The sequence below is a fragment of the Pezoporus occidentalis genome, unplaced genomic scaffold (genome assembly GCF_034315485.1).
Source record: "Pezoporus occidentalis ecotype Australia unplaced genomic scaffold, CSIRO_AGI_Poc_V1 ctg38, whole genome shotgun sequence".
NCBI classification, from domain to species: Eukaryota; Metazoa; Chordata; class Aves; order Psittaciformes; family Psittacidae; genus Pezoporus; species Pezoporus occidentalis.
Window position 1 is genome coordinate 5,558,294 of NW_026915702.1, and position 24,424 is coordinate 5,582,717.

Here is a 24,424-nt window from a genome sequence, read left to right on the forward strand (position 1 = left end):
TAAAAATACGATTGGAAGGAATCCCAAGGACTCATCAAAACACTTAAAATGTCTTTCTGTAACAATGCAACAGTTTTCTTTTTGTGGAAGTGTAGCATGCTGCAGCTGAACCCTACAGATGGGAAAATGTTGAGCTATTTTGCTGCAAAGATGTTCATGTGCAAATTACAGGTTATAAAGCAGAGCAGCAGATTATCTGTGAGATTTGATCTTACCCATTTTTCTCTAGGTATGTGTAGAATTAGAATTTCCAAACACAGTGATTTTAGTAATGGCGTGGTCCAGAATGCAACTTCATAAGCATGCTGGTTTTACAAATTACTTTTCAATGGTGGTTTCAAATGCAGGGGCTGGTTAATGACCTTCTCTGATAGCACTTCAGCAGGAATATATTAGACAGCCCAGGAGGTGCATACTTAAACTGATTTCATTCTATGGACATGAGGACTGCATTATTCTAATTGACCTTCAGCACACAAAATGCAAGCAATTTTTTGAACACCTCATATACAACAGAAAGAGAGCAAGGCTTTATTTTAAAAGGGTATTACTGGGTACATCAGCTTTCTGGTGCATCTAACATTTTTAAGGTAGCCTTAATATTGACTGAAGAGCAGTATTGGTCTTTTTATAGGCTTTTCTCACTGGTTAGCTGTTATACTCGCAGAGAAAAGTCATTCATACTACTGTGAGATAAAGGAAGTTCTACTGATTTTCAGCACATCTCTTCTACCTCTAATGCACTTACCAGCAGTGGACACAGCGCCTGTTACAAATCTGGCTCAATTCCAGGAATCTCTGTTTAAACAATTGTTTTCAAAGATCAATACCAGCTACAGCAGCATAATATGGGAAATTCTTTTTTTTTAAGAAGTCTGCTGCACATTTCACTGATGTTTGGTATCTTGTAATGAAAATTTATGGTGGTGTTCCTTTTTCAGGAAAAGCATCTTCCAAAATAATTTTTGAAGGAATATATGATGTTGTAATAAATAGAAGACTATTACTGAATAATAATACCACTTACATTCAAGCTTAGATTGTTTTTAATATAAAACCTGTAAAATCTTTAATTAAAGCAAACAAGCCATATCTACTGCATTCGTTCTTGAGACTTTAAAACAGCTGGAAATTAAATTTGGTGCTTCCTTTCTTAACCAGCACTAGGAACAAAAAAAAAACAAAAATTTCTGGTAAAGAAACTGGCTCAAAAAGTCAAATAGACTCTTTGTCTCATAAGCTTTTTCTGTGGGAATGGTATTTCATATTTCTTGGAGAAACGAGCAGCCAAAAAGCTTTTCTTTGAAATGTATAAAATTACTTGGAGTAAAGAGCATCTGAGTCACTCTGGTTTGGAATGTAAAAATTGACATGACATAACATCCAGAAAGGATCTTACCCCTAAGTATGGGGGCTGAGGCAAAATCAATTAGTTTTGAATGCAGTGAGTCTCTGGGTGCTGAAGAAAGGTATCTTAAGGCCTTGAGCAATAAAAACTTCAACTGCCATGCTTACTAACAAGATGAAAACCAGCTATAGGAAAAATCTGCCCAGGTTAGAGTATCATTAATTTTATATGTCCTGTGATGCCATAGGAGCAGTTCAGAAAAGTGGCACTTTAGTTGACCAGGTCAGCAGTCTTTCAGATGTGGGAAGATGCCAGACCACCTGTTCTCTTAGAAGAGTTTGGTTATGGAAAAGGTCTTAGTTCAGGAAGAGGTGCGAGTGATACACCATAACCACCATCATAGGCACATATCAGAATTTAGAGCATGGTCTAGGAAAAGCAGAGAAAGCTTATTGTTACTGTAGGCTGAGTGATATAAATTAAAACCTTAAGAATTTTTGTGTTGAATGATCAGTGGTCTGCTTCTGTAGACACTGACTTCTGTATCTTCCTTTTTTGAGTGACTTAGATCTGCAGAAAAACAGATGCAAAAATGACACTTTATTTGGAAGAATCATGTTAAGTAGAACATCTAAGATAATCTTGTTAAGCAAAGTGGTGTCCCTTTTGTTGTGCGCCAAAAGTAGTTTGGAAATTTCAAGATGTATCTTGTATTCATTAGAATAATTTTCTCTTTATTTTGTTCTACTGAACAGCCATACATATTTTCCTCTATATGTGTAGCAGCTATTGAAGTATCTATAGGGTGCTTTGTGGGGAGCAGAAGACAGCAAGCTACAATAACATTTGCCTTAGTAAAAAAAGTGGTATAAAGTACATCCCTAGAGTGTAAGAAGAATGTTAATGTTAGACAATTAAGCCTTCAGAAGCAGTGAAATGCCAGTTAAGGTTGAGTGAATAATGTTAACTCTGTCCTTGTGCACATATATATTCTGATATTCCTTAATGATATGATTGCTTACAGTTTATCTCTTAATATTGTATAATGTCACATATTTTTCTTCTGTGGCCTCAGATCTTTCTCTGTTGTTACATATGGCTGATAAAAGCAGTAACGTTAAAAATGAAAAGGAGCTGATTTTCTATTGACCTTTAAGTATACAACTCAAAGTAAGATCTTAAATATTTCTATACTAATTTTAAATTTGTGCAAATGTGTACTAGAAAAGAAACAAAGGGGTGATGAGCACATCACAAGCCACCTATTTTCTCATCAAACTGCACTTTCTTATTTTCCTATATTCAAAAGATTTAAGAAAATACTTTTTCTGGAATAGCAAGAAATGTTATTCTACCAGAGTATTTTCATGCAGAATAGAGAGTTTATTTCGTGTCATAAGCAACTTCACTATTGAGGGATATCAGTTACTGTAAACTTTAGGCAAGTAGGTGAAAATTATGGAAATATATTAGTAAATGGAATTTTTTAGATTATTTAGAGGTGTTAGTGCAGAAAGATGCAAGTCCTGTTTTTACAGTAGAAATAATGTTTAAGAATCTTACTTCTTGAAAGCATGTTTTCTTCTGTTTTATCTTATTCCAGTTTTTCTCATTCCTTTTTTATTTTGTGGTACTGAAGTTTTCTAGGTCCAGATTAGAAAAAATATATAGATATCCTCATCCTATACACATTATTTTCATGGAGCAGTTCCTTATATTTCATTATTGAGAGGAAAGAGGGATACTCTTTCTCCACTGGAAATGGAAGTCAGAGACATTCAAATTAAAATTATGGCATACATTTTTAAGAGTAAGGCCAGTGGAACTACCAAAGATGAGGGGGTCTCCATCTTTACTCATCTTCAAGCCTGTAGACCTTTCCGGAAAATACTGTAGCAACATAAGTTAATAGGCTTAATACAAGGGTCTCTGGCTGGAATAGCACGTCCTGCAGCATGTACGAGGTCAGATTAATGATCTAATGGGGGGGGGGGGGGGGGGGTGTGTGTGTGTTATGACCTAACATCAAGCATTAATATGTGTAATCTTAAAATATAGCTGCATGCCTTTGCCTATCTTTAGAGCAGTTTTTGATCTTTCCAAATCTGCAGCAATCAAACGATTGATCTGGCTTCGTGTGATGCTTTTAAAAGTGTGGTGCAGAAATTCAGAAAATGTAATTTGTTTTTAAACATAAAATAAATAAAAAAAAGTTTGTCCCATGCTCAGTTCCACATTTACAGACATAAAGATTGCTCAGTGACATTTTTCTAACCCAATCATTGTTTCAGTAGCCTTCAGCAGCTTGGCTACTTTGAATCTAAAACTCTGAATAAATTATTTATAATATACAGTATTTTTCAGTAGTGTTTATCTTGTTTGCAGTGTAGTAGTTGGCTGCTATTCCAAAATACATCCCTTCTTCCCTTATGGTGTTCTATTTTTGGCACGAATTAATGCATGTAATAATAATAATGCCAGAAAATTAGCACTGTTTTTTTGTTAGGGCAATGGATAACCATTATGTGTTTCCTGTATAACAGAAATAAAAACCAGGAGGCATAGCACAAGTTATAGCATGAAAAGAAAGAATTTGTGACAGGAGAAACCTACTTGATATGAGAAATTCATTTTATATTATTAACAGAAAAATTCTAATTTATTAAGAGATAGATAGTGATTTATTCCCAGCACAAATTACTTGAATCTGTATACTGATCGTAATCTAAATTCCTCTGAACTGTTACTGAAAAAGTTATAATAGAATCAAAACCCGCTTTAGTCACTGCTTCTGACAAAACACTCACTGAAATATGTATATGCACGTTATACACTACATCTCCACAGCTGTTGGATGAGGAGTGAAATCTTCAGTCATTGCCAAGTATATTCTTCAAAGTTCAGTGTACTGATGGCAATAAGCAAGAAATCCAGTGTGTCTGCATTAGCATTTCAGTTTAGATCAGGAATGGTTTTTGGTAGTAAATGTCCCAGTGGTCCCAACTTGTACTTCAGTTCATCCTGCAGATCAGTCTCACAGAATGTGGTCTGGGTTCATTCTGATTAAAGATAAACAAGGAAGTATCCTCAGATGTTAGCTTTTCTGTTGGTTTTCCTTGATGGCATCATCCTTGAAATATCTCCAGCCGATAAACCTGACAACTCCATTCACTGACTATACCCTTTCTGAATTAGGGCATCTGCCAGCTCTTCCTTGACAACTGTTGAACTCGTACTTCTTTGTGATCCTTTCTTCCTGGTGTCTTTGGTCTTTTGCTCTCTAAAATTATGCTTTCAGACAGCATCGGAGGACAGGCTGCCCAACTCAGTTTCCTCTGAAATGTCTCTCCTCCATTTGTTTAATTGAAACACCAGCATTCAGATGCCTTTGTGGAATGCCTCTGAATTCACCTCATGAATAAGATCATGGCTTCATCTGAAGTCTGTCTTGAAACAGCCAGCTAGTCTTTCTGATGATCGGCTCCAAGCTTCAACCAACATTACACATTTAGAAACTTCTTGAAATGTTTTGGTTTTTTTTGCCGGGACAGATGTTATTTGCGTTTACTTCACCTTCTGTTAAAATGAGAGTTCCACAGATCTAAATATTCCCTTTCAGGAGTTCATTATTCTGATGCAGAAAGCCAGTACTGAGTGAGTTAAACTGGCATGCTGGCATTATTGCAACTTGATTTAGATATTTATGCAAGAATATTTTATTATTAACAGGGGCTCTAAATGGTATTTCATTTATGATGTTCTTTAATTGTAAGCAAAAGCATTTCTTTTCCCTCAATATTAGAGCCTGAAAGTGTCTAGACTGGTTGTCTTGTATAATACTGATACAGACACACACCGATCTTCCTTTTTTATAAGGTGTTTTCTTACCTATGACATCTATTGCATGAAACAGGTGCAAGGACATAAATGGTGTTAGATTCATGCACATGTATTCAGACCTGTCCAGTACTTGCACATGATTGCTTGTTTGGGACATTGAGAGCTTTGGACCTTCAGAGATTGCTTCCTTTGAGGCAGACTCAGTGTGACTGGCAGGGCTGGTGCTCACTCCATGCACTCACCACTGTATGGCAGACTTGAACTATCGTGCTAGAAATGAAACAGATACTGAGAGCATCAAAAAAGACAGGAGAGGTAGGAAAGGCAAGATGAGAGTACAAGGGGGGGGAGAAAAAAGGTAGGAGGAAAGGCTAGAAGGAAACTGGAATTCAAGGTGAAAGGAAAGTCATTGAGACAGAGAGAAAGGATAAAGAGCAAAATGAAGAAAAAGAAAGCAGTTCTAGACAGGGTCTCTTTATACATTTCTTGCCCTTAAGCAGTGAACTGGGTTTTTGTGAAGTGAAGTCTCAGAGATTTAAATTACCCAGGCTGGCTTACCAAGCTAATTAATACTAAAAAATACAAATTTTTTATGGAGGATTCTTCATCTATTAATGTCCAACATGTTTCAGGCCAAAGCATAGCTAACTCCGTATCAGAAGTGCTAATAGATGAAAGGTCAATAGGCAGGGCGTGCTGTCTATTATTGATCACCAAGCCACATCGTTATTTTCAGATATCCATGCAGTTTGCAAGAACCTCAAATAGAGTAAGTCCGAGGCAGTCTTTCAGTTCTGTCACCTAAAATAACTTGAGATTTTTTGAGATCACTTGGAAGGCTTGAAGGAGTCTTCAGAAAGCAGCCTCAACATTCAAATCAAATGCTTGGCAGATTTTAGTCTGAGGGTACTCCTGAAACAAATAAGCTCCTTCCTGAAGTGCAGTGAATTATATGGTTTATTTATTGCATGAAATATAAATAGAAAAGTCATTTTTTCTTCCTGTGTTACAGTCTTCTGCCTGTCCTCCTAAAGCAACAGAGAGACTTGAAGAACACCTAAATATAGACCTCTGAGTGCATCTTGGTTTTCTCTGCTATGACACCTTATACCACAAAATCTGAATGCAGACCCACTCTGACATAAGCATTATTTGAGTTTAGTACAGGACGAGTAAACAATCCAGTGCACACTAGCATTGTTCTGCATATGAGGCCCAAGTCCAGCAATACATGTCCCACAAGGCCTCATGGTGGTATTTCACAATGGATATAAGTAAATTAAAGCCAACTGCTGAAGTTCATCAATTTCCTTTCAGTCTTTATGCGTGTAGAAGAAATCCATGAGATGAATAGGTTTTCTTTACCATAGCTGCAGAAGGATCCAAAAATCTGTCCCTTTATTGTTTTAATTTCCTTTTTTATTGCAGTCTTACAGAAACGGAATTTTTTTACTAGCTTCCTGATTTAAAACCATAAATCTCTCCATTATCTCTGCATGCTAGTTTAATACTGTCAAGCAGTAAACACAATAAAAATTGACTGCTGGCACTGCTTATATTGTGTAAAGCTTACTTATAGTATATTGGGTTTGTAGCACTTTAAGAAGGAAACGCCATTGGGAGAGTACAGATCTAATATTTTATGAGGTGTGCATCAAAACTGCAGCAGAGAAAGGCGAGTAAAATTACAGACTCATTCTGCTTGACAGTATTCCTATCTAAGGCACTCTTAATGGCTTTGTACCATACACACACTGATACTGACCTTACCATGCACAGATAAAGCTGGAAATGTGTAGCTACTAATCCACACCTCAGTGGCTTGCCAAAGTCTTTCTTGTCCCATGATTTTAGCCCACTAGTTTTCTCTTTTAATTAAGTAACAACTGTGAAAATGTAATAAATTCTGTATGAAACAGCTAAGCGTAATTCTGAACTGCAGGCTGTATTGATTTCAGTCCAGATCATAGCCATGGGGACAACGTGCTGGAAGGGATAACAAAGTGAACATAGAACTCTGTCATCTCGTTTTTGTCCCCTGTTGTGACACCTTCCCGCTTCTGGGGCTGCAGAGTGAGCAATTTTAGTCCAGCTGTAATCCTGTGTTTTGTTCTGTGCATCAGCCAAGTGGGGTATTGCAGAAGTGCAGCAGCAGTCTCTTCCCCAGAGGCTAAGGGCATCACGTCTCTGCAGGCGAAGTGCATGATCTTGCTGCAGTACCCACCATCTGCCTGCCTAGAGTTCCCGGGAACAGGAGCAGTTTATTTCCTTGTTGAAGCATATTATGTAAGCATGCTTCTTTTGCAGGATGTAATTTTGCACAATGCACAGTGTCTCTTTCGGTCATTTACATTTTCCAGCAGTGCTAATTAAATCAACGCAAGGGGACTCGCCTAACCAACTGAGGCTTTCCCGGAATATAACAGCTTCTTCATGCACTGAGCAGCTGGTTCAGTGCTCCAAGACCGAGTGCTGTCTTTCAGGCTAAAGTACCACACTGCACAAAAGGTACCTTTGGTTGCCTGAAGACATTGCTTTATCAGGCAGGCTTAGCAACATACAGTAGTTTGGAAGTGTGTATTGAGTGACATGACACAGATGTTAGGTTTTTGATATAAAAAAATCAAACCAATTTTCATAGCTTTTTGAGGACAAGCTAATTTGAAACTACCTTGTCTTCGCATGCTGGGGATCTGAGGTAGAGAGATGTGAGTTCATACAGTTTGTGTCTCTGCCTAGAGGGTATTGTCACTGCATGGAAAAAACTGTCAGCAGTAAGTACATGGAAATAATTTGCTTGGTCATCTACAAATCTGTTGTATTTGGTGTTTAGTTATTTGTTTGCTTGAATTTTATCCTGCTAGCTTCTCTTTTTATGTGTGGAGAGGCTGTAGGAATTGCACCCTGATTGAGAGTGAATCAGAGGCAGAATTAGAGAGGATGTCTGCCCCATCACATTGCAGCAGCCAGAGCGCCCAGGCTCTGATGGGCACATTAGTTCTTCCTTTGACTTGGCAAAAAGCTTGACAGAGACAGATTGTTAAGGATAATGGTTCAGAGTCTAAAATTTCTGGTACCCATAGCTGAGTTATTTTATGATAAATATTGCTGAATCTAATTAATGCATAAGTAGAGAAAAATGTCAAAATTATTCTGGAGATGCTCTGCAGCAAACCCTGGTGCTGCACAGGGATACTGAGACCTCAACTCCTTCATTTTTTTTTTCATGTTGAAGTATGACTCAGTCTTTTACCCAAATTTACACTGCTTTTATTGTACTTTTACTGTACACCTTCAAAGCTTGCCTAGTGTGATGAATGGTGCCAGAAGATGCTTTGAGTGGGTTTTATATTATGGTAACAGGTACTATCTGTCATGCTGTTGTGCTACAATAGCTAATAAGTTTGTCAATAAAAGATGCTTCACTGACAACTTAGGATGTTTTTCAGCGCTACATTGAACCCAGCAAAACCCTTCACTTATTTGTAGCTTCACTGTTCTCTCCCAAACTAAAATTTATTCTCTATGTCAGTCTTTTAATTCTTAGTATTAATTAGTAATTATTCTTGTAAGATTATTAATCACTGTATAGACTGCACGAACAAAGAATGATGATGTTTTAGATGTCTTCAAGAAAGAAAATAGGATTACTTATGCCTTGTTACACTGTCATTTTAAACAGTAATTGCTCATTTTGTTACAGATTTTTCTAGCTATATCTGGCTATTTAAAAGTTCAGTTTTACTGTGAAATTGTTCACTACTTCCAACGTTTTCCATACATTTTATCAGAATTTTCTTTTCCTGGTAGTCAACTATATAATATTTAACTTTCTTGGTTTCCTTAAAGAGAATGTCCCTCCCCAGGCAGAGAAAGAAAACTTTGATTAAGCGCCCTAATTTCCAAGCCAGTGCAAAATGAAAACCTGAATTATATATAACCTTAGAAATATGTCTGCTGGACTTTCAGTGCGATTAACAGTGCAATCTTCTTGTAAAGCTTGAAATTCTATGTCCACTGCTGGTCCAGTTACTTCTTGATTGATTTCTTTTAAGCATAACAATGACCTGTTCAATTAGTATTGCAGCTTCTGTTCCAAACACTCCACAGGCTTCATCGCCTCTTCTTTCTTCACTGAAATGCAGGTTTCTTAGCATGTAGCATGTATCGCACTTAGGCAGTATCCTACAAGGACCTCAAAATGCTGAGGCATTTGCCTGCATCTGGCTTAGAGAGAAGAGCATCACTTGCTCAGTTTCCACCATGACTTTCACTTTGATTTCATGTGCAGAGAAATTCTCTGCTCAGTTACTAACTGCGTACAGCCCAGGTTAACTAGTGTGATAGCTGCAGGATGACATCACTATGGACTTCAAGCTGAAAGCAACATCACAAAGAAATGAAACAGAGAGGACTATGTCACGTAATTGTCTTGAGTAGTATGTTGTGTATAAAGCTGGAGGACACCTTCTCAACCTCTGTCTTACTTGCATGTTTTGTGTTGTCTTAATTTCCCATTACTGAAAAATAACTGTAAACCACCTCCTCTTCCTTTGACTGGTATGAATGCCATGACACTTGATTCAGGAAAAAAGTTTTTTGGGTGAAGGATGTGCATTTGATAACATGTATGTAATTCAATCTCAGAGATTAGCAATAATGTTATGAACTCTGCTTCCAAAGTTTATCTATTGCAAGTTTGTAATTGATAATGTTCACGAGTAAAAAGTCTGCAAAATGGCGTTCTGCTGTTTATACAACAAACTATTAGAAACCAGATGATAATGTATTATGGTAATGATTTTTCACAGTACATTATGGGTTCAGACTGAGATGTTGCAGACTTTAAAAAACTGGGCTCCCATGATTCAGATACCAACCTAAATCGTATTTTGTAACTATTATTAGAACTTATACAGTGGTAGTCTCTGTGAGCTTGCTTCCCTCATAAATTGTGTATTACTGGTTTTTTTTTTTTTTGCCCAGCTTAATCTTTCTCTTTTTACAAAATGTCAGCACATAATTCACAGCCCATTAATATGGCAATATTATTTCCAGAAGGAAGGAAAATAAGTATCTCAAGCAATTAAAATTGTGCAGCTAAGATTTAAGTAAAATACCTTTCAAATAATTCAAGTCTGTAAAAACTATGCCACTATTCCGATTCAGTCTTTCATACTTTATTCAAATACATGTCAAACCTCAGATTTCCATCACAGTTGTCTTTCACAAAGAAGATAAAGCTAAAACAATATTAGAGAAAAAGGACATTTATGTCCCTAGTAGATAAGCAGTCAATATTGCAGTATTCATAGAAAAAGAGAATTAAACAGAATAGTAACTTTTCCATTAAAGGTGAGGGGCAATTGCTGTCTACTTTTAAAAGGAGTTGGTTTTACCTATTGCAAAGCAAGCACAGTATTTGTCCACAGTAAGACAATTTTGAACATATTATTGTAAGTTCTATTTTTCCTTTAAAAGTAAAACTTGTAACAGATTCTTCTTGAAAACTGACAACCTATCTAGGTAGTTATCAGCACAGAGTTTTAGGAGCAGGCAGCCCAAAGGAGAGTGCAAGAGAGGACTGTAGAGGCTCTGGATGTGGAGAGCAGAGGTGACTTTGGGTACAAGTAAGATGTGTGTGGTTGGCTCCTGAGGAACTCTGTCTGAACATCCCCTTCTTGCAGTTGTTCTATGCATTACATTTGCTGAGCATCAGATGACCCCAAGAGAGGTTGCAGAGTTTCAGTGTTAGATGACTCACACTTCCAGCACAGAGAACTAAACTGATGCACTGAGGCATAATTTGTACCCCGCCAGAATGAATGAGCCCCACGTTAGCTCCATTGTTGGTGAGATTAATGTTGTATTTGAGCTTTTCAGAGAAGTCTATTTGTAGGTGTGTTTTTTTTTCTAATGAGCACGTCAGTAAGCAGCAAGCACAGAAGCATGGCTTAGTTTTTTGTTTGGTTTGTTTTTTTTTTTCAAGTATATGTACACAAAAAGCGTTTTGGTATATTTTAAATATGAAATTATTTTTTAATAATTATTAAGTATTAAATATATTATTAATTAAAAATACTAAATTGACCAATAAAATTCATACTTATGACCTTCCCCCTCCCCCCTTTTTGTTTGTTGGACATTCGTGGCTGATGTGGATTTTCCTGGAATTCAAAAGAGCTTCCTTGCAATATATCTAGCCCAAATAGTAATATAAACGTTTTTTTCTGAAGCTAAAACCAGTGTTATTCTGTCCAAATGTTTTTAGTATGCTACAGTCTATCTCTGTTTAAACTTAGTCTGTAAGTTTTCATCTTTATATACCATCAATTTTCAAAGAGGTTTTGTCTTTAGAAGAATGCCAGTAAGATGCTATGTTTCTCTTTTCCAACTGTTCTCATAGAAGTTATTTGGGACCTTTCTATCATTTTCTTTGGGAGCTGTGTCTGGGAGTTACGTCACATAACAAACATTGGCCTTACCAAGTTTCTAGCTCTGTTGTGGTACCCTTTGACCAAAGAAAAGGAGATTTCTGTGAGTAGGAGCATCTGAATGCCAGGTAGTATTTGAAGTAAAACTTCTGTAAATATGTTCAAATTTCAAGAGAAAAATTCTATCCTTGCAGCTGTTGCTGGGCTCTGTGCAACTTGCACAGGCTGGGTGTGATTTTTGACATTCTTACATTGTAAGTAAATCTACAGTCCCTTACAATTTAGTTTTTGTCAAAAATGTTCGTAAAGGTAGTTATTTCCCTTGTAGATAAGTCTTGCAGGACCTTCACAGACTTTTAAATATCTCAGTAGCAGTCATGAATGTTTGTGTGTAAGTTATCAGTCAGATCAGTTATATACTGGAGGCACCTACAAAAAACTATTTCATAATTAGCTTTAGTGACATCCAAAACCAGAGGTTTGAAAAGACAGTTCATTTCCAGTCAGGCTTTGTAAAGAAACAGCAGCAGTATTCAAACCTCATTTTTACTATGTTTATGCATGTATCAACTACAACACAGAATAAAACACAAGTATTCTGAAAGAGACCAAACTGTCCTCTCTGTTACCTGAAGTACAGTTTGACTTTTTTTTTACCAACCAGTTAAATCATGATGTTTCCCAGAATTTCCAGCCAAGAACTCTGCTGGGTGGTCAGTTAGGTGAAGAGAGCAAAACAAAGTACCTCTAAATAGTAAAGCTACAAAATGGGTTTAGTAGTTAAATGGCAGGTATTTGAGGATAATTTGGGAGTGCCTGTCTCAAAGTCAATGTTGCAGGCTACCAGCAGGCTCTGGAAGGTGCTTTAACTGGCTTCACTGTGTAAGACTGTTTCTGTAGCCATGAGGACTGGAAGTCTACTATTACAATAAGAGCTGAAGTTCAGTAATCTGAGATAAGGTACAAAATGCAGATGTGTTTGGCTCAGCTGACTCTCCTGCTGACACAGTGTCACTGTATCCTTAGAAACCACATTTTTTGTTTCCAGTACAGTGCACACTTAACAGAGGTTTAAGGTTAGCCACAAAATTAGGAAAATAAATCCAGGACATGATATGCTGTCACAGTATTCCACGGATCTGCATAACCCCAGTGTTGCCGGTCTCATCCTGTTGCTGCTGCACAGTGTCCTGTTGATATAGTCCTTAGCCATGCTGCCCCAGTAGAATGTACCACGGGGGCAGGTGTAACAGTGCTGAACTGAGTCCAGGTTGTCACTAGGCAGTGAGGATTTATCCATTTCCATTGATTCCTCTGTTTCCTCCATTGATCAAAGTGTGCAAATCTCACCTTGTCTCCTGGTCTGAGGATTGACCAGGATCAATATATAAAAGATCAGTAAGCAAAAAAGTTAGTAGTATAATCCGCACGCAAAGAGAAAAGGAAAGACTACAAAATAACAGGCTATAAAACACAAAGTCATTTTCCTGTCAATAAACTAAGTCTTCAATTGTTTTTCATCACATATGGCACATGTAAGAACTCCAAGATGTACATTTTCCTAAAGCATTTACTCTGGAAATTTGTTTAGATCTCCAGTAAAGGATCCTGAAATAGAATTTACTGGAGTAGTCCCAAGTATGACAGAAACTAATTTCCTTCCTGAGGAGACTAATTTTCTTGCATAATTCCTTCTCAGTTCTCTATCACACTTGATCTTACCACATGTTCCATGGTGCTAATAGCTCAGCCCTGATGGTTTGAGACTTTGCAGATAAGTCTGATGGCAGACTTGGCTGAAGGCAGTGGTGTAAGGCAGGCAGAAGTTCAAAGAAGATGCACAGAATTTAATCAAGGCATAGAAAGGCTTTAAAAACAAAATGTGTAATCTTCAGCCGATGCCTGGAATGTAATAACATGCTTTTTATAATGTGCTGACATTTTGTTGTACTGTTTTCAGACTACTCTTACAGTGTTACATATTTTACATGTAAGCCTGAAGGAACTTCAAGGGTTGAATATGCCCAATATACAGTGATTAGTGAAATGCCATCATTATATTCCTCTGAGCACTAGATAGCTTTGTTGAGAATAATTTCCCTTAAGTAATAGCTTAGCTGGAGGCTGTATTCCAATAATGAATCCTTGTAAAATCCAACTGAGAGTTTTGATATTACTTGAGAGAATTTTCATATTCTCTCTTAAAAGGTTGCTTTTCTGGTTACTCTACCCAGTTAAACTGTTAAAGCAAATCATCTCATACTGGTTCAGAACTGTTAAATGCATGACATCTTTAGACATCTTTGTTAATCAAGCACAAAGGTAAGAAATACTTCATTTGTTTATAAAGTATTTTATACCACAAATATTAGCGATTCATGTGAGTAAAGGTAATAATCAAATCCTCTTTAATTAATGCTTTCTTAACGATAACTTTTTGAAGTTTATCACAATAAAATATCAGTGGACTTGTGGGGGGAAAAGAAGTTTGGTGTTCTTGTCCTGAGAGAACCATCTGAAGAAAGTTTGAGAGAAGAGAGGATGTGGTGGTGAAAATTTCTTACACTTAAAATCTTCTCAATTACTTTAGGGAGCTCACTGTGAAAATTGTACGTTGGCAGGAGTGTTTTGGAGCCCTCATTGACACAGGCTGTCTTGTAGCTGCTCAATGCTTGTGTTGCTGATTTCTGTGCATATACCAGCCTAGAGCTGTGTGGGTCTGAAGAGCAGGACTGGAGGAAGGGAATTACAGATCACCTCAGGTTAGGTTGTACGTGCCAGAAAGAAAAAATAATAGAGATTTTTACTGGTAAGTGAGCATGGTATCACTGAACTGATGGGGAGGACTGGGAGGGGTTGCATATAATAATTTCAGGTATTCCGACTCTTACTGGACCATTAAAAAATAGTCAGAAATTACCAGTTAAACCAAGTACACACCTTTTTTTTTTTATGATGGCTATGATTTTCTTGATATATCCTGGAGAGACTTGAAAAGAAATAATTACCTCAGCCACTTTCATAGGCAAAAGACTTTTTTATCTCATCATTACAGAAAAGAACTAATAAGTTAGATAATTCCTGATATCTGGTTTAAAGAATTCAGGCTGTCATTTTAGCTACTGATTGAGTTAGATCATCTGTGATGATGTTAGTCCAGCATGCACCAAACTGCATGTCTTCTCCTGAAGAGGTGCAGAAGAAACTTGAGCTGTTGTCAAATATCCATGGAGACATATCATAGTATTAATATAAAGCTCCACGTAGCACCTGAGTAGATATTTAGGATGAGACTCTCCAGTAGAATGGTCCTACTGAAGCTGATGGAAGCCTGGTCAGCCAAGGTATTTGACTTAGGAAATATATGTCTTAAATTTACAGTGGGAGCTTGTTGAAAACAAGAAGAGGCACAGATTGATGCAAGTAGGGCAGTAGAAGAGGGGAGGTAGTTTACACTAAATGTGTATGAGCTTGTCTGCTTTCACAGGGTACAGATCCTAAGATACTTCCTTTATTTTCCTCAAACACAGGTCATGTACAGATGCAAATTTAGATGCAAGAGTCTTGCTTGCTCATAGATATTTTTAGTGAGGAATTTTTATAGAAACCAGGGAAACTAAAATATTTTTGAATTTTAATCCCAGAAGTAAAATATTGAAGGCAAATTATTTTTGGCTGAGATGGAATTGATTATGCTGTTAAAAAAACAAATAATTTACCCCACCAGGTTTTGGGAAGTCAGTTCACTGGAAGGTCGTGATACAAGATGAGAAAATACTAATGGGTGAATATTCAGAAATGTTTGTTGAGAAGTTACAAAAATTGTGGTTAAGGGTAGAGAAATAAATTATTTAGAATTAACACTGCAGGAACAGCAAAAGGGATGCTCATGTTTACAACTGGTCCTTCACTGAAAAATAGAACACAAGAGTGGACTCCAGCTGCAGCATTAGTGGGTTACCAAATAGGAAGCCACAAAATAACAGTTACAATATTTAGGGCCACAGAAAATTGTAAACCCTCATCCCTGTCATTTTCTCAGAAATGGCAATTACCTTCTTCAGTTTTGAATCTTTTAATGAGCAACAAGAGATTCAGTGCCCTTTTGTGTGTGTGGCCTTTATTGTATTTCTTTTCTGATTGGAATTTTCAGCTAGATTTTATAAAGGGAAGGAAACTTGATAGAAATTCATTAAAACACTGTAAAAAGATATATTTAGCTCATTGAATTCATAAACATAACATGTAAACATAGCATTTTTTAGTTCAACCAAGTGTGTCTAATTTTATAATCTCTGGAATCAAATTCAGTCATGGTTATGAGTTTGCCATTGTGATTGGTAGCTGTACCTAAACCAGACATACATTATGCAAGAGATCATTACTGAAGTATTTAATTCACGTCCTGTATTTCCCGGCTAGCAAAGCAGTGGGATTCATTGGAGTGAAATGAAACTGAAACAGAATATAGGCCTCGAGCCAGGGAAAAGAGGAAAAAAACATCCCAGCATGGCTGCAGGCCAGTGCATGCTCTATCACACAGTTGTCAGCCTCCTCCCTTGGCAGTGGCCGAATAACATCTTCAGTTATGGTCTCTGGGTTGGGTTTCTAAAGCTTGCGCTATGTAATACCTCTGACACACAACAGCTCTTCCTTTCGCTGTCATGCACGGTGAGCAGGATGTAGCCTTCGTGAGATCCTTCTCTCTGAACTGCTCCTCATGAGCCACTGTGCAGCTGCAGTGAGGCTGGTGGTGCTTTGAGGCAGGCACTGGCAGTCCTTGAGCATCATTCCAAGCTTCTCCGCTGTGTGTTGGCTGGGAATAATAGAAAGCTGGAGGGTTAGGTTCATGTAAGGAATTTTTCAGCGTCTCAGTGGTTTTCAGCATACTGTGAAAAGAGAAAATAAAGGAAAGTCGAAATTTACAGAAACCAGGTTAGTTGCTTGTCTAACTGGGTTGGATGGGACCACTAATGGAATATTGTTACTGCCTGTAAGAGCAGATTTTCTCTATTGCTTCTTTTTTATGAACTTACAATGATACTAAGTCTCTTCTTTCCCTCCAATGTAAACAAAATGATCACATTTTTTGTCTCTTTATTTCAGCCCTTTGGATGACATAGTCCTGTTATCATTACTGATGTTATTCATGATTTATGTGGTCTGCAACACAAGATCTAATTCACTGCTACTAAATCAAGGCTGCCTCACATACTTGCGAATCACTATAGTTTCTTGCAAAAAGTCTTACAGCCCCGTACAAGCACACTCAAGATGTTCTGCTTGCATTAAAAGGATCAGGCTGCTCAAAAGCTCAAGTATTAAAAATACCTGAACAGCACATCTGGAGTCAGTTATGCTTTTGACAAGCGGGAGGTAAAACAAGAAACCTTTCAGAGGAGAAAAGCAGAAGGATGACAGTTGAAGGATGAATTAAAAACATTGTACCTGGTCTTGAGAACTCTTGAGCTTTTTTATTTTTTACACTTTCCAAATATAAAATCCGTTATTATACCAGGATTCAAAAACAAAGGCAACACGTGCCCAAAGAATTGAAAAACATCATATGGGTCAGAAAACAGAATGACTTTTGAAGAAGAAAATCTGTCTATTATGCATGTGCTGCCTGCAGTTCATCTGACTGCTCTTTAAAATAGACTTTAGCTAGTGCTACATTATATACTCAGATATTCATTAAAAAAAAGTGTTTACCATGTCCTTGGAAGCTGGGATTTTTTTTTCCTCTGCACCATATACAGGTGTTATTTCTGTTACAAACTTCTGCTTTTGAATCTGTAACAGATACAAGGCTGTAGGTATCTTCTGTTGTAATATGCAGTCTTTATACTCCAGCTTGGAATACGCAATTTGACAAAAATATCAGGTGATCAGTTGATGAAGTGTTTAGGAGATTTTGGTGCATTTGTTAGCACATGGTGAAGTAAACAGCTGTGTTTGAAGCAAAAGGCTATAAATAAAAAATGCACTTTGAGGGTCAGAAATCTGTGTAGGGTCCTAAACTTACTTATGTCATAAGTTGACTGATTCAGGTTTATGTCAGTGGGCAGGCTACAGCTGTTGTTCTTGATCTGGCATTTTCTCAGGCTGCCGGAAAGCATCTGCATCACTGGGCATGTTTTGTATATTAGAGCAAGAAGAGCAAAAGCTGCAGGACCTTTACTCTCTGCAGCCAATCAGAAAGAACAGCTGACTCTGATCAGGAGCCAAGCATCTCTCTGCAGCCTCCTGTATGTAAAAAATTAGCTGGAGTAGGCATGGTCTGGTCTGCAAACAGAGACCCTTGCTAGAGACAGTGTTAGTCATACTATAGTATGGGATCAGCTGGGATCCTGGAAGAACAGAGATCTGTATGGAGGTTCTCAGCCTGAAGGAACTGGGCACACAGGTATTTCTTTGTGTCTGTTATGAGTTGGGATTTTTTTCTTTTCCCTTTTATTATGAAAGTCTGCTTGTTTTTTGCCTTTAGCTAAAGATGAGAGAAATTATTTAGAAGCTTTTTATAAGCCTGGAATGAAAGGTTTTAAAGTTATTGACAAACAGCAACAATAATAAAATTATGGACTTGTAAATGGAAGATAAATAGGAATAGCTGTAAGGAGAAATATATTTTAATTTATACTCATTTGTGCTCTTCAGTGACTTTCAAATAATTATGTAGGAATGTTATTTGTCCCTTTTTACAGGAAAATCTTTATATATAAGTCAATAAGACTTTTAACAGAGGGTTCAATAGCAAATGCCATTTGAAAAAATGTTTTAGGGTTGAATGCATGAAGCAACAAGTTAGGGATCTATGTCCTTGCAGTTTTTCATCTCAGGAATACCTGTCATCACTCAGTGTAGTAATGATTTTATATATTTTTCTTATGTCAGAATTTCAGAGAAGGAATAAATGGAGTTATTTATAGACTCTTTTCCTATAATTATAAATGTGATCTATACTCAAGGTTAAAAGAAATGTAGAGGGTCTATGTCGGGAAATGTTAATTAATCGTGTTGGGTTAGATTTATAAGTATGCCTTTAATAGTGGAACATGATACACCAGTGGCTAAACCATACTTCAATTTGAGTTGACCTAAAGTTATAATACCATTTTTTTCCTAAAGTTACAGTAAAAGTGGCAAAACCAGGGTTTCTTTTTTTCCATGTTTGCAGTGTTATGCTGAGATGCTGTATTACAAGTAGCTGTTTTCAGTGGTGGAAGTAAAATATGTTCCCTTGTTTGCTGTAGTATCTTTTTTCAGATGTGAGTGCTTTGAAATAAATAACAAAACATTGTATCGTATTTATATGACCATTAAGTATAGCTGTAGTTTCTTCTGGTTACACTTGGACTGAAAACACCAGGCATTACAGAGATGTTTTACACCAATATTTTTTTGGCTATTAAGCAGGTGGGAAACTGGTACAAGGTCATAAGGAACATAATAGCCAATAATGTATCATTTAGATATATATGTAGGTAGGTATAGAATAACAATGTGGTCCAGTTTTGTGCATAAAAATGACACCTTTTTCTATAATCCTATATGTATTTTCTGAGCTGTACAGAGTTATCCAATTGACTTTAACTGTTTTTAACCTTTACAATTATCAACTCTAAATAATACTACCAACTGTATGCCTTAACCAAAACCTCTTTGTGCTTCTGTCATCCATTGAAACAGAAACATGAAGGAAAATGAGCCACTGAGACTTTACAAGTGATGCATTGCTTCCGTCAAAGCAATGCATTTTTAAATCATGCTTTCATTTGTCTTTTCCTTGACAGGAGGCATTGTTGATAAGGACCTTCGTCACTACCTCAATTTGCGGTTCCAGAAAGGTTCGGTAGACCATGAGCTCCAGCAGATTATAAGAGACAATCTCTACCTCCGCACAGTGCCATGTGAGTAAGGTGGAGATGAACAAATCTTTCTTCTTAGTGGCAACAGACTGTCTGAATTAATGCTGCTGAGGCCATCCATAAGGCATGAAGGAATAGACTGTAGATGAAGCAGTCTACCTGTAAATAGAGTTCTGGCTTGGTTCATGTCTTCCACATTACTGCTGAGAAACTGAGCTGTGTAATGCTGAATTAATTTCTGAAAGCACATAGTATTTTCAGTGTTGTGGCTCTCGTAAACTGTGGCTCTAGAATTATAATCTTTTTCTCCTGCAGTTTTAGAAAGCGCAAAGTCAAAAGACCTGGGCTGATTAAATTGATGGCCAGCAGAGAGAGCTTGATTTGCTTGTATTTCACCGTATTATACGTTTCATAATAGTACTGTGGGGTTTGGAATGCAATAGGGCAACAGAGGAAATGCAAACTAGGAAAACTGGTTGTTTAGGTGCAGCAGGCATGGCAATGAAAGTTCATATTCTCTTCCATATGTGTTCTTTTGTGGTTGCATAAGTCAATAGTTTGTAATTTAAAATATTCTGAAATCTCTAGAATAATTTTTGCAGTTATTGACATTATTCATCTGTGCCTGCAGTGGGCATGAAATTAAGCAAAGTAACCTAAGCCATGCCCTCCTCTTAGGGCCATGCCTTTCAGAACAGATTTACTTGTCTGATGGACAATATAGCACTTAAAACGGAATGAAGTTCTATTATTCTTCCCTCATAAAAATTATTGCTTAGTAGACAAAAAATGGGCCTTCTGGTTTTGGCAAAAAAAGGGTGCATCTCAGAACTTGCAGATTTGACACTGGAATGACAGAGGAAGGTACACTGAGTAAGTAACTTTGCTATTTGTATGGTAATGAGTGGATGCTCTTTGAAAGCTATGTTATTTTGAATGCTAATGTATGTTTTTTCTTTCATTACATTAAAGAATGGAGCCTCGAAAAGCTCCACCAAAAAAAGATGCACATTTCCCTTTTCCTATTTCCCTTTGCTTGAAGATAAATAGAGTTTTAATTTCAGGAGTTCCATTTGTCCCTGATTAGAAAGGAAGGTGGAGAAAAACATTAAAAACAATACCTGTATGCAGAAAGTCAAAACTATTACATTCATGTGAGATTTATGATGAATTAGGTTTGTCTGAAGGTACTGAGAAACATCACAGCTGAAGTGCAAATGCAAGTACAAATATGTTTCAAGATTAAGTACCACTTCTTAGGATGTTTGGGAGGATCTTTAGTATATAAAGATTAGAAACTATATTTAGTCTATAGATTATTATAGTCCCAGCCCCTGCTTGTTAATGATGGAGATCAGATTAAAAAGGAAAACACAGCAATACTGCAACTACTGCATGTGTGTAACAGATACTGTCTGATGTCACTATGGGCATGATGAGTAGTTTTGACGTTTGTTTTGGCTTTAATCAAGGCAATAATAAAGGGTTGTTATTTCTCAAGTGAAATGCAGTACTCAGAAGCCAAAAGTACTCCTTCAAAAAGTAGCAGTACAACCACAAAGACCTCAATTTGAAACCTATAAACACTTAATACTGCCTTTCCTTTCTGCTGTGACTTCTCCATCTTCTCTGTCTGGTTAGATTCATAGGTCATTATCATATTACATAATGAGCATCTTTAACTAAGAACCCTTGCTCATTGCAGGGGGATAGACTAGATGGCCTTTGAAGGTCCCTTCCAAACCAAACTATTCTATGATTCTGTGATTTTCAAAAATAATAGTGTTGCAAATGACAGCTGCCAAATTGCTAGGTAAGCAGACCTGATTTTGAATAGAGTGGAAGACTTTTCAATAGAGGTGGTAAAAAAGGATAGAGCAAAGTAGTGCACAAGTGGCACATTTTCTTTGAAATTTTCTTGAACATTCTATGAAAGTAGCCCTTCTGAAACATGGGTGCTTTAAAATAAAGAAATGAACAAATGAAGAGAGGGGAGTTATGTGGTTAGCTAAAGAAGTTTCCATAATCAGGTAAATGAAAAGGACATCATCGTATAGACTGCAACCCAGATTTCCCCTAAATCATAATGTCAATCTTTTTTAATTCAATTTTATTCTATCTTCAGCATTCATGTTTAGGAGGAAAACAGTTTTCACCAATTTTCTTTTTTTTATATAATTTAACTGAGTTTTGAATCCTGAATTTACTTGAAGCTCTGTACATAGGCTAAATGTAATGGTTAAGTGTCCAAACACTGTATTTTAGAACTGGTAGGGAGATTACTGCTATGCAGCACTAATATTTAACTGACAATACCATTGCCTCCAAGTTCACTTAATGAATACAGACTAAACATATACTTACTACAAATCTTGTGCTGGGTGCCAGCAAAGCAAAAGCAGCACTCAATTTGGTCAAATTCTTGTGCAGAAGAATAAAGAGAAAAAGCCAACTAGAGGCAACATAGCCTTTAATTCCAATGACAAGGTTGTAACACAAAGAGAAAAAGAAATCTGAACAATAAGTGGCAACGTTTTCCCTTTAAAAATGCACCTACAATCTTTCCTCAGTTATAGAGGTATAATTGTCAGTGAATCCAGGAGAACCTTTATAAGAAAGTCCTTGACCCTGAGTTTTTACTGTTCTTTCCTCTCTGTTCGGACTGACAACACTGGCCCTAGTAGTGCAGGGGCTACGATCACTGGTTTCTCAGCCTTCCAGGTCAAACTAAGACATCTTTCACTTATATTAAATGAGTGACTATACTCTCTGAAAATAGGAAGCAGAGAACTAAGTCCGTACCTGTTTTAAATCAGGATAAGCCAAATGCAGCTAGAACAGATAAGTCAGTACTTACTGTAAAAGAATTTGAATTGTACAATATACAGGACATCCCTGTGTGCACCTAAGGATGGATGGGCCAGAATCTCATGATATGAGGGTAATGGATCAATTCTACCCTCAGAAACTGTGGCCTCAGTGGATGTGGTGAATTGGTTTGGTTTGTGATCCTTACACTTCTCTATTTTTACTAATGCACTGCCACTCTCTACCAAATCAGAAATGACCGTGTAACCCTCAGAGTCAAATGCTGCCTTCCATAAGTGGTTGCAGTTTTCAGTGCCATGTGAAATTGATTTTCCCTGCATTGTCAACAGGAATTACATGCATATATCCCAGGGCAGAATGTGCGATTGTGTTTGCAGTAGTTGAGATGCAGTCGTTAACTAGCTGTGTCCCCAGAGCTGTGTGACAGCAGTAATGGAAGTGATACATAAACAAGAAAAAGAAGAAAAAGTTCTGTTAATTTGAAGCTGAGTTAGAACAGCAATAAAGCTGTCACCAGACAAGGTCAAGAAACTGAAACTTTTTTAAAGATACAGTATTGCAAATGATATAAAAGAAAATGCGCATTCTGGAGAAGGAAGACTGGGCAGTGGTCTTCTATCAGGACACAGCTCTGGTTTTAATGCAAGCAGGAGGATTGGACTTCAGGTGTTGGGAAACCAAAAGTAATAAAGGTGACAAATACTCTGAGCATCTCGGAGGAAACAAACAATGACAAAAGACAGTTCTGGGGGGAAGAATGGTTCGTAATTTTCCAAGTTCAGAAGACACAGTTTTTTCTTGTGCATTTTCTTCCCCTTTGTCTATTCTGGGGCATTTTAGCATAGTTTTCATACCCTAAATTTATTCCTGAAGTTATTTAGGAGCAGTAAACCATTGAAGTTGTCCTAGAACACAGAAGAATAGCCGTGGTACGGAGCAGTAGTTGTTAAACACAGGTAAGCGTTATCTGACCCTCCCTGTCCAAGTCCAGGGATCTGGAGAAAGGCCATGAAACACATGTAGGACTCTGAATGTTCTAGGCAGACAACAACTTCATCATGCTGCGCCCTGTGCTTGGTAGTGCTGGCGGCAAACTGCAGTTGCCATGTGGGCAAGCAGCTTTCCAGTCTTCACTAAAGTGAGGAGAGAGAGCTCTGTGTCATCACAGGAATAAAGCTTTGAGGAGTGTATGCAACAAGAAAGCGGTTTTGGTAGTGACAGTCATTGTCAGACCTGTCTCCTTTGATATATTCTACCAAGCAACTTCAAGTTCCATTTCTTTAAGAGCTGGCAAAACAGCAGCTGTGTTTGAAAATAGTCTGTATGTTTCCTTCCCAGACAGGGAATATGAAATGATAGTGGAAGATACAGTGATTAAACAGCACTGTAAAATGTCAAACAATGACAAGCTGATTCATAAAAGTAAATCGTCATCTATTAATTTAAAGAGATTCTCATTGCTGTCTTCTGGGATATAACCCCACATTGACAGTAGCTTCAGTGAATTACTCTATGCCACTCACTGATTTACAACAGTGGAGGATGCAGCCCAGAAATGTATCCTCTACAGTAATAATGTGAAATTATAATTAAAAAAAAAACAAACAAACAAACCCCAAACCAGCAAAGTAAAAAAAGAATAATGGGAATGAGAAAGTTTCGTTTCTACTCTTTGCATTTAGAAAAAGAAAATTATGATGAAAGACTGGAGAGGACTCTGTGTCTCAGGCTTACTGCACTGGATAATGCAGTATTGCTATTAACACAGAAGTCTTGGAGGAAGGAGGGTTTATTTAAGATATTTGTGAGCAACATAGGAAAAAGGGTCAGTTTGTGATAGCCACATGCATATGTAAGTGACCAGGAGCAAGAAATGCAGTTGTAATGTGCAGCAGTTTCCCACATACCAAACAGTGATAATGATTCCTCCTTTTGCTATGTTTGCTTATTGACATTATGATTGCTCTGTGTTAGGTTATAGTTTACACGCTGAACTCTAAATATGAAACCTATGAACACTTAATAATATCCTTCATTTCTGCTGTGACTTAATTTTTTTAATGCATCTTCTATGAATGATTAGATTCTTGGGTCATTTTAAGTGA

General features: G+C 37.2%; 1 protein-coding gene across 15 annotated transcripts in view; it reads left to right on the plus strand.

Annotated features, from left to right (window-relative positions):
- The window catches only part of MAGI2 (membrane associated guanylate kinase, WW and PDZ domain containing 2), a 747,917-nt gene that overhangs the window by 213,549 nt on the left and 509,944 nt on the right, over positions 1-24,424 (plus strand). For all 15 annotated transcript variants that reach the window (XM_062631997.1, XM_062631996.1, XM_062631998.1 and 12 more), the window contains exon 2: positions 19,416-19,532. In XM_062631997.1, coding sequence (XP_062487981.1) covers positions 19,416-19,532 — 117 coding nt within the window. The remainder of the gene's footprint in view (positions 1-19,415; positions 19,533-24,424) is intronic.